At 34.6% G+C, this 13,417-nt stretch overlaps 1 protein-coding gene across 1 annotated transcript; it reads right to left on the bottom strand.

Annotated features, from left to right (window-relative positions):
- Nucleotides 1–2,507: 2,507 nt before the first annotated feature.
- On the bottom strand, nucleotides 2,508–12,401 carry LOC129234081 (zinc finger protein 233-like). The gene is made up of 5 exons (XM_054867971.1): nucleotides 12,099–12,401; nucleotides 11,534–12,012; nucleotides 2,897–3,405; nucleotides 2,813–2,819; nucleotides 2,508–2,625 (listed from the first exon to the last, which is right to left on the bottom strand). Exons 1-5 carry the CDS (start codon nucleotides 12,399–12,401, stop codon nucleotides 2,508–2,510), a joined length of 1,416 nt encoding a protein of 471 aa, XP_054723946.1.
- Nucleotides 12,402–13,417: the final 1,016 nt, after the last annotated feature.

The raw sequence follows: 13,417 nt of genomic DNA, 5'->3' as shown, positions 1-13,417 counted from the left end.
TTGCGGCGGCCATATTGTTGTAAATAAACGTGTTTAAAGCAGTTAAGAGAGTTTCCGGAAGTCTCTTAATTTTAACCCGCTTCCGAGGAAAGTTAAACCATCACGTGACCGAACGACGTCATATTTTAAACCAACTTCGCAGTTAAACTAGTATAAAGGCAAGAGCATCTGATTTAAATATCCTTGCATTCTTTAGAAGCGGTCTGTGAGACTGCACCTTCACTTCAGTGTTACTATTTTCAGCAGTAGTAGACATTAGGCTCTCAACGCTAAAGCCGCGGATATAATTACATTTATCTTACTCGCGTTATACTGAAGAGATGCAAAATATTCCAGATGAGGTTGATAGTTGTTTGAAATGTTCACAAACGTTACCCAATGATATTCTAGGGACAATGAAGGCTGAATAATTCCTCGAAATACGACGCAATATACTAATAGTTAAAGGGCTGCTAAAATTTTCCCATAACTTGATATAATCAATTTTCTGGTACTAAAATGTTCTGTATATATTAAACACCTTAAATGAATTCATTAATAAAAAATTATATTCATTTTCATTACGAGGAGTTAGTTATTTACTGCTAACTCCTCTCAACTACTCGTATTTCGATTCAAAGTTCAAAAATTATTTTTTTCCTCCTTGCCAATAAAAGTTCAAAGAAAATCTGGGGGAAATTACAGGAATGTATCTTAACTACACGATTTTTTGGAATTTTTTTAATCGAGTGGTCTCTGAGACCTCACGTCCCCTGTTACAGGTTAAAACTGCCAACATTGGGAAAATTTATGTGTATAAAACGTTTTCTTTGCTTCGATTCGCAACAAACTTGGAATGAAAACATTCAAATGCTTCTTTGCGAACTCCGAAGCACTATGATCATTAAATTGGAATAAAAGAAAGTCATCAGCTCGTTTCTCTGTTTTCAATTTTACGCGCAGGTCACATACGTAAAGTTTGCGCAACGATATTTCATTTTGCTACTCAAAATGCCGGAATTATACTTGCATCATTTTGTTTTTGAGAGAAATTTTGTTTTTACCTAAATGACCTCTCTCACCTAAAATGGAATAGACGTTGGCGGGGTAGCTGTAGCAGCAGTTTATAACTTCAGAAACGTATTTGTTGCATCGGTGTACCGGTGTGAAAACAACACGAGAATATCCAGAAAACTTTTGAAGCTTTAGTCTTTAATTATGTTATAAACATACAACAGTTTTTATAAAACAAAGATAACTACAAAAAGTACAAATAGATCAGAAAAAATAATCAAATGGCTTTTTTTGATTAAGTTTGTTTTAAAAAATGTCTTGTAAGTACTTAAAACAAAATTGATGTAAAAACGAGTTAAAAAACCAAAATGTCAGCTGTCGAGCTGTTTGGGTTCAGCACTGCCTCAAATATGCATAAAAGACTGCATAAATGGGACGAAATTGAATTCATACCTACTGGATGCAAAAATAGATGTTTCACTTAAGGGAATTGAATAATTATAACAAAATAACATGCTAGGGCTTATACAGACTTATGACTGCATGAAAAATGCCGAGAGGAGGTAAAAGTAAAAAGAAAATTTGAGTTTTCACCATGTTTCTGATGAGGAACCAAGGAGGCTTAAACCTATGAAAATACGATAATTAAAAGAGTGTTTCGTATCAAATGAATCGTTCCTCATTTTTTTACAACGTTTCTTAGTTAAAAACTCAAAAAACCTCTCATTTTTAAATAGAAAGAAGAGTTTATAACCCGTACAAGTGTTATTATACGCTCTAGTACCGGATTTTCGTCAGCTACAGTTCGCACAATGCATTGCAGTGACGCCAGGTGAACTGTCCATTGTACAATACAAAGCCTGTACACGCATTTTTTTTAGACGATGTATATAGTATTCACAAATCTAAATAACATAAAATTCTTCCGTTTTAAATGTTCTATTTGATAGCCCTTGTCCCCAAAGCAGAATACCACTAAATTTGCCACGTACGTCGCAGAACAGATGCCTGAGCTGCAGTACAATTTTGCTCATATGTGTTGAGGAAAACTGACTTTTCCGCAGTCTTCTGCAAATTTCAGTGAAATTTCAGCAGAAAATCTGCAGTAACCGCGGTGCAGAAAATCTACATAAACTGCTGTGCAGAAAATCTACAGAAACTGCAGTAATCAGTAAAAACTGGAAATTTTCCACAAATATCTTCCAACTCAAGATAGAATTTTGCAGAAATTCTGCAAATGTCTTAAAATTAGAAGAAAATCTCAAATGTTCGCAGATTACGGTAATTTGGCGGAAAGCTCGCGATGTTGAACTCGATAAGTCCTTTGCAGGACTTTTCCAATCCATCTTTATCCACTGCAATTTCCGCCATACACATATGTTTTGGAAACATACTAACATTGACACACGAAAATATGATTGCTTACAAATTGCACAAGAATATGGCTTTTCGTTAGAATGTATCCCTAAATGAATCTTCAAACTTACACTCTGAGAAAATGACTTTTTACAAATTTAACTAGAGTATGGTTTTTCTTCAGTATGTGTAATCAAATGCGTCCTTAGACTTTCACTTCCAGAATATGACTTCTTACAAATTTCACAAGAATATGGCTCTTCGTTAGAATGTGAACTCAAATGAATTTTTAAACTTCCACTCTGAGAATATGACTTTTTACAAATTTCACAAGAGTATGGTTTTTCTTTAGTATGTGTCCTCAAATGGATCTTTAAATTTCCACTATAAGAAAATGACTTTTCACAAATTGCACAAGAATGAGGCTTTTCGTTAGAATGTATCCTTAAATGAATCTTCAAACTTCCACTCTGAGAAAATGACTTCTTACAAATTTCACAAGAGTATGGTTTTTCTTTAGTATGTGTCCTCAAATGGCTCTGTAAACCTCCACTGTGAGAAAATGACTTCTTACAAATTTCACAAGAGTATGGTTTTTCTTTAGTATGTATCCTTAAATGGCTTTTTAAATTTCCACTAATAGAAAATGACTTCCTACAAATTTCGCAAGAGTATGGTTTTTCTTCAGTATGTTTCTTCAAATGCTTCCTGAGACTTTCACTCCGAAAATATGATTTCTTACAAATTGCACAAGAATATGGCTTTTTGTTAGAATGTATTCCTAAATGAAACTTCAAACTTCCACTATGAGAAAATGACTTCTTACAAATTTCACAAGAGTATGGTTTTTCTTTAGTATGTATCCTTAAATGGCTTTTTAAATTTCCACTAATAGAAAATGACTTCCTACAAATTTCGCAAGAGTATGGTTTTTCTTCAGTATGTGTCTTCAAATGCTTCCTGAGACTTTCACTCCGAAAATATGATTTCTTACAAATTGCACAAGAATATGGCTTTTTGTTAGAATGTATTCCTAAATGAAACTTCAAACTTCCACTATGAGAAAATGACTTCTTACAAATTTCACAAGAGTATGGTTTTTCTTTAGTATGTATCCTCAAATGGCTTTTTAAATTTCCACTAATAGAAAATGACTTTCTAAAAATTTCACAATAATGCGGTTTTTCTTTAGTATGTGTCCCCAAATGCTTCTTTAAACTTCCCCTGTAAGAAAATGACTTCTTACAAGATTCACAAGAGTATGGTTTTTCTTCAGTATGTGCCCTCAAATGCTTCCCGAGACTTTCACTCCGAAAATATGATTTCTTACAAATTGCACAAGAATATGGCTTTTCGTTAGAATGTATTCCTAAATGAAACTTCAAACTTCCACTATGAGAAAATGACTTTTGACAAATTTCACAAGAGTATGGTTTTTCTTTAGTATGTGTCCTCAAATGCGTTTTCAAATTTCCATTCTGAACAAATGATTTTTTACAAATTTCACAAGAATACAGTTTTTCTCCAGTATGTATTCTCAAATGTATTTTCAATTGTGAAGTGTAACTAAATGTCTTTTCACAATATTTACATGAATATGATTTATCTTCCATGTTTATATGCATTTTTAGCTTAAAATTTGGATTCACAAGATTAGACTGCTTAACTGTGGTCTCATATGAGTCCCCTTGCCTGAACTCCAATCTAAAAATAAAAATAGAAACTATTTTATTCTAATGGGGAAAAAAAAATGAATACAGTTATCAAAACAAAACAGTCTTATAGTTCCGCAAATTTAATCTTTAAAGTGCCGTGAGTAAACAATATTTTAGACATTTAAATATACTGGCGGGGAAAAAATCCCAACACCAAGAAAAAAAGTATTGTAATGAAATTTTGACCATGCATTTGTCTCGTTAACATGTTTAAATGATTACATTTTCAAGATCACAGGTCAATTTAAGCTCAAGAAATTACACTTCAAATGTGAAATCTGCCGTTGGCTGGTCAACGGCAGTATCTGCAGAAATGAGTTTTTGAAATAATTGAAGAAATATGTGTTGGATATAATACTAACAATGGGGAGATGTTGGAATTAGACTTTTTTTTTTGCTCCTTTTTTTCAGCGGAAACCATAAGAGCAAGCTTGTGCAATAAAGCTAACATAAAATAGATGACACATATGCAAAAGAAATGAAAAATTTGCAGTTACTGCCGTTTACCTGCCCACGGCAGAAATGCTGTTTCAATGTCAGTGCAACCTCTACAATTTTGAACGCAAACCTGCATGCATTGTGTCATAAAGGTGCTGTGATATGGAGCTCCATAGTTGTTGAACTTGTTATGTCAATTCTGGGACAGTCAGTGCTGCAGGGGTAGAAGTGATCGACTTGTCGCATATAGGACATTTTCCACAAGAAATATAGGACACATTATATGAATAGTTTCGCTATGAAAAAAGAAATAATACATATATGTCATTTAGTTATTCTTATCAATGATTTTGTTAAAAAAAAAAAAAAAACCCTCAAACAAAATTATAACTTACACCTGAAACGACTTTCCTGTAATTGAAAGAATAATTTTTGAAAAAACAATGTACTTTTTAGACCAAAAAATAAATGTGAACAAAGAGAAATCGATTGATAATTAATGCAGCAACTCACAAGTTTTGCAGGGATAGAAGTGTCACAAATATAGTTTATATTAATAAATAAATAAAAACCGTCTTTGTGTTGAGAACTAACCGGAAATAACCAATGCTTTGTAGCACAAATATACAGATATTTTGTGCTATAAAATTTCACAAAAAGAAAAGATTACAAAAAGAATATTAGAACATTTCGATCAGAAAATGCACAGAACACAAAAATACACCAGCAAAAACAAAAACCACGCTGGAAAACAAAACAAACGGCTGTTGCCAAACACAAAATTCTAAAACTGTCTTCAGACTTCGTTCTCGAAACTCCACCCACTACAGTGACATCATAATGCTGTAGCCAATGAGAGAAGATGCTTGTTGCAGGATTTAGTCAGTTGTGTTTTTTAATTTGAAATTCGTTTGCACACGTATTTTCGACGAAAAATCCGAAGCAGGATAGTTTATTTACTGTTATTTTAAAGAAATAAATTGGCTAAAAATACAGGAATGTAGGAAATATAGGACATTTTCCAAAAATATAGGAAATATAGGACGATTTTGATGTTTTTTTTTTAAATATAGGAAATATAGGACCGCTTCGACCCCTAGTGCTGGCTATAAATAATGCTGGAGTAGTCGTTCAATGATATCCCACATGTGTTGAATGGGAGACAGATCTGGTGACCTCGCAGACCAAGGTAACATTTCAACACACTCTAGAGCATATTATTTTGCAACAGCGGTGTGAGACCGAGCATTATTCTGTTGGAAAACTCTCACTTGAGTGCGATTCATGAATGGCATTACTACAGGTTGAAAAACCAGACTGACGTACAACTATGAAGCCAGCGTGTTAGGAATAACTACAAGAGTGATATCCCAGTCCCAGGACATTGCTCTTCGGACCATGACTAAAGGTGTAGGTCTAGTTAGTCTAGGCAGCAGACTGTCAGTTTAGTTGCTGGCGTTCCCATGGCCTCCTTCAGACCAACACAGGTCTTTCACTGCTACCAAGGCAGAATCTGACTTCATCAGAAAACCCAACAGGGATCTCCACTCTGTCTTCCAATGCGCTCTGGCTTGACACAACTCACGTCTCAAACGGCAATGTTTTGCCATCAGTGGCATACGTGTTACAGCAGACTTGGTTCAGAACTGTCCGTGAAGCTGAAGTATCTGATTTCTCACAATTTGTGGTGTCACTGTGGTGCCAACTGCAGCTCAAATTTCTCCTGTAGACCCAGTAGGATGCGACACATTCGTGATCCGGGGTACTACTGGGGGAGTCTTTCCCCCTCACAAATGCCACATGGCCACCCGGAACCTGATCTTCTTGAGGTAGTACATCTCTGGACCACTGCTCTCAACAAGCATGCTCAGTGGATACATTCCGGTAAAGTCTTTATGCAACATCGCAGAAAGAAAATCCAGCGTCTTAAAGCCCCAATACACGACCTTAATCAAACTCTGTGATCTGCTGATAATAGTTTCTTCGTCTTCTTTAAGGCATTCTTAACTAACATCAACTCAATAAGTCGAATTTCACAGAAAAAGGACACTCACGAACTATACAGCTCACAATTAAAGCAACCTGTTTGCAAGTGCTATGTGTGGCACTAGAGCCACAATTATGTGCCAAGTGTGAAATTTGAATAAATGTCATTTTTCAGATCTATAAACCGGCCTACGTTATTTTGTTTATCTAGTACAAGTTTTTCTTGCTGTTGGGATCATTGTTTTCCCACCAGTGCAGAATAAATGCATCAGAATGAATTTTTTTTTTTCTGCAAACGATTTATTTATTTTGTTTGAAATTATAAATCCAGATATTAAGGTATGGCATGTATACTTGCAGAAAAAGAAGAGTAAAGACAAAGACAATCTGTGATTGCGTAAAAGAAAAAACTGAACCAAGTACAGGAGTTTTCAAAGGGCTAATTTGGGATTTAATTCAGAGCCAGAGTGTCACTTTTTGGCTAATTATGGGAAGGAAACAATTGTAGAACCTGAAGCAGAAATTCCTTTTAAAAAATATGGAAGCCATCTGTAAACTGAGTCTCAATTCATTTTTAAAATCAAAATTAGATTTTTAAAGACATTTTTAAAGAGTCCAAAAAATGTTTAACTTTTCAACAACTGATTTAGTATATTTTTCAGATTGCAAACTTCTATACAACAGTAAATCGTGTTAACTGAATTTCTTACAGATATGAATAATGACTGTGTTATAAAAGACTTCCATTTCTGATTTCACCCTAATATGGTGGCAGCATGTCATTTCCAATTTTAATAACTACTTCTATGAAAGAGGTCAAATTTGCTGATTTCTCTATGACCTCAAATGGAATAGATGTTGCCAGGGTAGTTATCGCAGCAATTTATTGCTGCAGAAACGTATTTGTTGCCGTCGGTGTATTGGTGTGAAGCCAACGCAAGAATATCCAGAAAACACTTTTGGTGCTTGATTCTTTAATTAAATTACAAACCGTACAACATATTTTATGAAACATAGATAAATCTGAAAAGTTCAAATAAATTAGAAAAATAAACAAATGGCTTTTTTGATTACGTTTTTAAAAAATGTCTTGTACTAGTACTTAAAACAAAACCGATCATCGTTACATCAATGATGTAACGGTTCAATTCATAAACATGTTCACTAAATAAAAAAAAAACACCAATACTGGGAATAACTACATTAAACTTTTCCACAAAAATCAAACACAAGGGTAAAAGCAAAACGAATTAAAAAGCCAAATTTTTAGCTCTCTAGCTAATTTGAGTTCAGCAGCGATGAAGTCGGAAACATCTGTTTGCTTCTTGAAAAGTCGTTACTTTCCACTTCTGCTTGGTATTTCGCTTTTTTTTAAAATGAGTGATAAATATTTTGAAGGCACTTTTTTACAACGGTAAAAATATTCGCTTGAGTTGGGTGTTAGTATGACTTAATTACGTACGAGGATTGTCAATAAAATAGTGGTAACTCAACCTATAGCTGGAGCAAAGAAAACCTGGTAAGGCCGTAAGATATGCCAAGTTTTTGCAACCCTGTCTTTTCATTAGGTTTACCGTACCACAACTAAATAGACCTTCATAGAAGAGTGGAATATACTTAGGGGACCTAGGGCCCGTATAAAAAGTTAAATTTTGTATTTTTTGGCTCAATTTTATTTTTGCTTCTAACTTTTAATATCTTAACCCTACATCTGATTTTGAACATTTTTGTAATCGGAAGTATACAACTAGGACTAAGGGTTGTGCAAATAGAGGCCTTGCAGGTTAAAATGGAACAACCTGTAGACAACTTTGAATTAAAAACACGAAATTAGTTTTGAACAGACTGAAAAGTTCGAGATAGAGGTATGTTTGGGTAATAAGACTTTGAGTTATTGAGAGTAGACTGTATTCACCTTATACAAGGCACTCGTCAAGAGAATGGAGGAATGTGAAACAAACTCCTCTTATTTTCCAGAAAAGGAGCCGCCAATCTCATTTTAATGATGAAGAAAAACTTTGACAGCGTTTAGAGCAAAAAAAGACTCAATGGAAAAAGTAAAAGAAAGTAATTTTTTTGTGTAAAATTTAAAGAGAAAGTTGAATCTTTGTCTAACAGTTTGGTTTGTTTTTATTTACATTTCTTTCTTTAAAAAAAAATCAGTACACCAGGCCTGTCATTTCAAAGTTTCCCAGGGGGACGGAAGCACGGAAGGGAGTAAAGCGCTGCATAGGAGGAAAAAACCAGCATGAACACATGCTAAAATCCAGGCCCAATCATCCAAATGAAGGGCCTGATTACTGAATTCATTAAAGTCTCAGTTTAAAAAAATGAAAACATAAAAAAACATTATAGCTTCACATAGGCCACCGATATATGTTTCTGATCTTCTCTATCAGAATATCGTCACGAAAATCGTAGCTAAGCTCAGAAAAAAAGAATGGACTGCCAAAATGTTTCAATTAGAAGACAAATTATTATAGAGATATAAAAAAAATTTCAAAGATTGAGATAAAAATCCAAGGTGGAAAGCAATACTGTATATTTAAAGGATATTTGTTAAAAATGGGAAAAGTATCGCTGGGAAGAACCACCTAAGTCTTAAATGTTTCAGCTTTTCTTGGGAATTACATGTTTGCATTTAAACAAATAATTATATTAGGATGAAAGTTTAAATTAGCTTACATAGTTACAGGTTTGGAATGAAAATTCCTTTCACCTTGATGACTTGAAAATAATTTTTCTCTAGTGTGTATCCACAAATGGATTTTTGAATGGCTCTTATGTGTGTCCTCAGGACACTGTCCTGGAATGTCTTTTTAAGTCTGAACTATAGAAAACGTCTTTTCAGAATACTCAGAAGTATACACTTTTTTTTGTACTTTTTTGTTTAAATCATAAACTTGAGAAACTGTTTTTCTTCAAAAATCACAAGAATATGCTTTTTCTTCAGCTCATGTGTCCTCAAATAAACTTTCAGATCTATACTATGTTCAGGGATATACTTTTTCTTTACTATGCACCCTGAAATGCTTTTTAAACCTCCACTATGAGGAAATTTTTACGAAATTTAAAAAGAATATGGTTTTTCTTTTGTAGTGTCCTCAAATGGACTTTCAAACCTTTATGCCTAGAAAATGATTTTCTTACAAATCTCACAAGATTATAGTTTTCCTGTGGCATGTGTCTTCAAATGCCTCATTAGATTTCCACTTTCAGAATATGACTTTTGACAAAATTCACAGGAATACGGTTTTTCTTTAGTATGTGTCCTTAAATGCTTCTTTGAAGAAACACTCACAGAAAATGACTTTTTACAAATTTCACAAGAATAAGGTTTTTCTTTAGTGTGTGTCCTCAAATGTCTCTTTAAAGTTTCACTCTCAGAAAATGACTTGTTACAAATTTCACAAGAATAAGGTTTTTCTTTAGTGTGTGTCCTCAAATGCTTCCTTAGACTTGCATTCTGAGAAAATGACTTTTTACAAATTTCACAAAAATATGGCTTTTCTTTAGTATGTGTCCCCAAATGCCTTTTTAGTTTTCCACTCTCAGAAAATGACATTTTACAAATTTCACAACAATATGGTTTTTCTTTCGTATGTATCCTTAAATGGCTATTTAAGTTTCCACTATAAGAGAATGACTTTTTACAAATATCACAAGAATGTGGCTTTTCTGTAGTATGTGTCTCCAAATGCTTCCTCAAACTTCCGCTCTGAGTAAATGACTTGTTACAAATTTCACAAGAATACGGTTTTTCTTTTGTATGTGTCCTTAAATGGCTCTTTAAATGTCCAATCTGAACAAATGACTTTTTACAAATTTTCACAAGAATATGGTTTTTCTTTAGTATGTGTCCTCAAATGCCTATTTAAATTTCCATTCTGAACAAATGACTTGTTACAAATTTCACAAGAATATGGTTTTTCTTTTGTATGTGTCCTCAAATGGCTCTCTAAATTTCCATTCTGAACAAATGACTTGTTACAAATTTCACAAGAATACGGATTTTCTTTAGTATGTGTCCTCAAATGCCTCTTTAAATTTCCATTCTGAACAAATGACTTTTTACAAATTTCACACGAATATGGTTTTTCTTTAGTATGTATTCTTAAATGGCTCATCAAATTTCCACTAAGAAAAAACGACGTTTTACAAATTTCACAAGAATACAGTTTTATTTTCAGTGTGTATTTTTAAATGAACTTTTAAGTGCGAAATGTCACTAAATCTCGTTCCACAATATTCGCATGAATATGATTTGTCTTTAAACTTCATATGCATTTTAAGCTTCAAATTTGGAAGATTGATAGTCACAAGATCAGACTACTAAATTGTGGTCTCATACTCGTCCCCTTGAATTAACTCCAATCTAAAAACAGAAAAGTATTTCATTCTACTGGGGGGAAAAGCATTATGTATACAGTTTTCAAAATAAAAGAAAGTCTTATATTTTTGCACAGCTAATTTTTAAAATGCCATAAGAAAATAATATTTTAGATATTTAAACATTTGTTATTTGCAATAGAATTTACTTGAGAAATTTTTTTCAAATTTTTTTTAGAGTAGACCGAGGCACGTTTACGCAGTGCCCTTTTTTCAAAACGAGTTATAACTGGAGAGCCAACAGTCATAACATATTGATGTAGCTCCCAAGCAAATATCCTCACAAGTTTTTGAGCATCAGAGGAGCGTTAGTCTAGCATGCAGAAGTATGAAGTGAAAAGGGGGGCGCTTGAAACCAGCGCAAGCACTGAGACCACAGGTCTATTGTACTATCCCTGCTTAGACTACTAAAGGAGCCCAGTAACAGAAATAAATCTCAGCAGTTGCCTAACCGAAATTTTAGGCAGTTCCCGGGATCTACATAGTGGTATCCCAAGTGCTCAAATCTTTGTGCAGAGTAGAAGTCACATTGACATAGCACATGAATTGAGCTTTCATCAGCCATATGACATCCTCTACAGGAAGGATTGTCAGTAACACCCATCAGATTAAGGTGCCTATTAAGAGAGCAGTGTCCAGTTAGTAGCCCAACAGACTTCTTGATCTCATTCCTACTCAAGTTAAGCAGTTCCTTGGACCTGAGCCAGGGAGGCTGCTGGTTCAGAGTCTTGGCCTGTCTTTGAGACTCGGACTGAAGCCACTGGCCATACGATTCATCCATAAGAAGGTTCTTTGCAGTAGTCCTTACTGCATTGCAGGGCAGGCAGAGGACAGGCTCGGGTCCCATAAATGGTGCATTGGAGCCCTGCTCAGCTAACTGATCTGCCAGTTCGTTACCCACAATGTCACGGTGACCAGGAACCCAGTAAAGGGAAACCCTATTACTGCCAGCTAGTCTTACCAGTGCATTATGGCACTCCCAAACAGTCTTGGTAGAGAAGCAGTCTCGATGGAGAGCTTTCAACACAGCTTGGCTATCAGAGATGATTCTGATAACCTTCCCGCTTATGCCTCGATCTAGGCAGTTATTTACACAAGCCAATGTGGCTAAAGCTTCAGACAGTAGCAAGCTTTCCTAATGAGAAGCACAGATTTGTGTTATTGCTGCTGCAGTATGCAACAGAACCAGTTCCGGACGCAGTCTTGGAAACATCTGTAAACCAGATTTCGTGTGCATTGCCAATGATATCCTGTACATCCTTCCATTGCTCTCTGGAAGGAAACAGTGTTATAATTGGCATTAAAGCTGAATTGTTTTAACATCCAGTCAGAAGGCATCGTAAAGTACGGATGCTTACTAGTCTTTGCACACAGTTTATCGTACAGAGACAGGTGATGAGGGGACTTCCAGAGACCCATGAGCTTGAGGCGGTATGCACACAGAATCGCCTCCATTTCCACTTGCTTATGCAACGGAAGGCGGCTAAGAAGGAGCTCAAGGTTATGGGAAGGAGTAGCTCCCATGGCACTAGTGATTGCAATAGTAGCATGCAGAAAGAATAATCTGTTTTCTAACAAGTCGAGTAAATTTTGATTTGAACGTTTTGAAGCTTGTTGTGAATAAATATAATACTTAGTTATTAAGAAAGAACAAATATATAAAAATTGGCAGAATTTTATCCTTTCTTGAGAATTGTATTTGTATATATTGAAATGTTAATAAATATTTTTGCAGGCTAAAAATAAACCCAAACTTGGCGACGGGGATAGTTTGCGCATTGACGTTTGAGCACCTTTACGCACGTTCTTACTGTGGCTTACTTCTGAATGTGCCCTGACGGTTTTTCGCTCCGAAGTGTCTCAAAACTTTCTAGTATTTTCAGGCTAATTAGTTTTGAAAATCACCTTAACTTTCTAATTGAGTTACAAATTTGTATCTTATAGTTTACAATCATGTAGTGCTGTCTTCATGCCTGTTCCGCTCTTATTTTATGCACAATACAATCTGTAATAAATTTGCTTTATTTTAACGACGGTAAGACATTACGTTCAAAACACAAGCAGAACCACGTTATGTGTCAAAATAAATATGCGTAAACATGCCCCGGGTCCTGGGCAAGTTTATGCAACCGACTTGGACTCAAAAGTAGTTTTTTTAACGGTTGAAAACGCAAACTGAGCAACAACTGAATATTCCAGTTTTGACTCCAGTAACTACTTCATAAAACCAAAATGTCAAAAATTTCCTACGTTAAAACATAAAATTTAGAAAACTCATTGAAAAAATTCCGCAAAAACGTGCTCTGGTATACCTTATTTATTATTCTCAAATGATTTATTTATTTTGCTTGAAATTACATATCCTGAAATTAAAATACTGAATGTTATACTTGCAGAATAAGAAGAGTAAAGACACAGACAGTCAATTAAATCTGATTGCATTAAAAGAAAAAACTGGACCAAGTGCGAGTACTGGAATTTCTTGTTTTACAAAGCAGAAATTTCATTAAAAAATGTATAAATTATCTTTAGACAAGCTG

The sequence above is a fragment of the Uloborus diversus genome, unplaced genomic scaffold (genome assembly GCF_026930045.1).
Source record: "Uloborus diversus isolate 005 unplaced genomic scaffold, Udiv.v.3.1 scaffold_982, whole genome shotgun sequence".
Classification (NCBI taxonomy): Eukaryota; Metazoa; Arthropoda; class Arachnida; order Araneae; family Uloboridae; genus Uloborus; species Uloborus diversus.
This window is presented reverse-complemented; position numbering and strand designations above follow the sequence as displayed.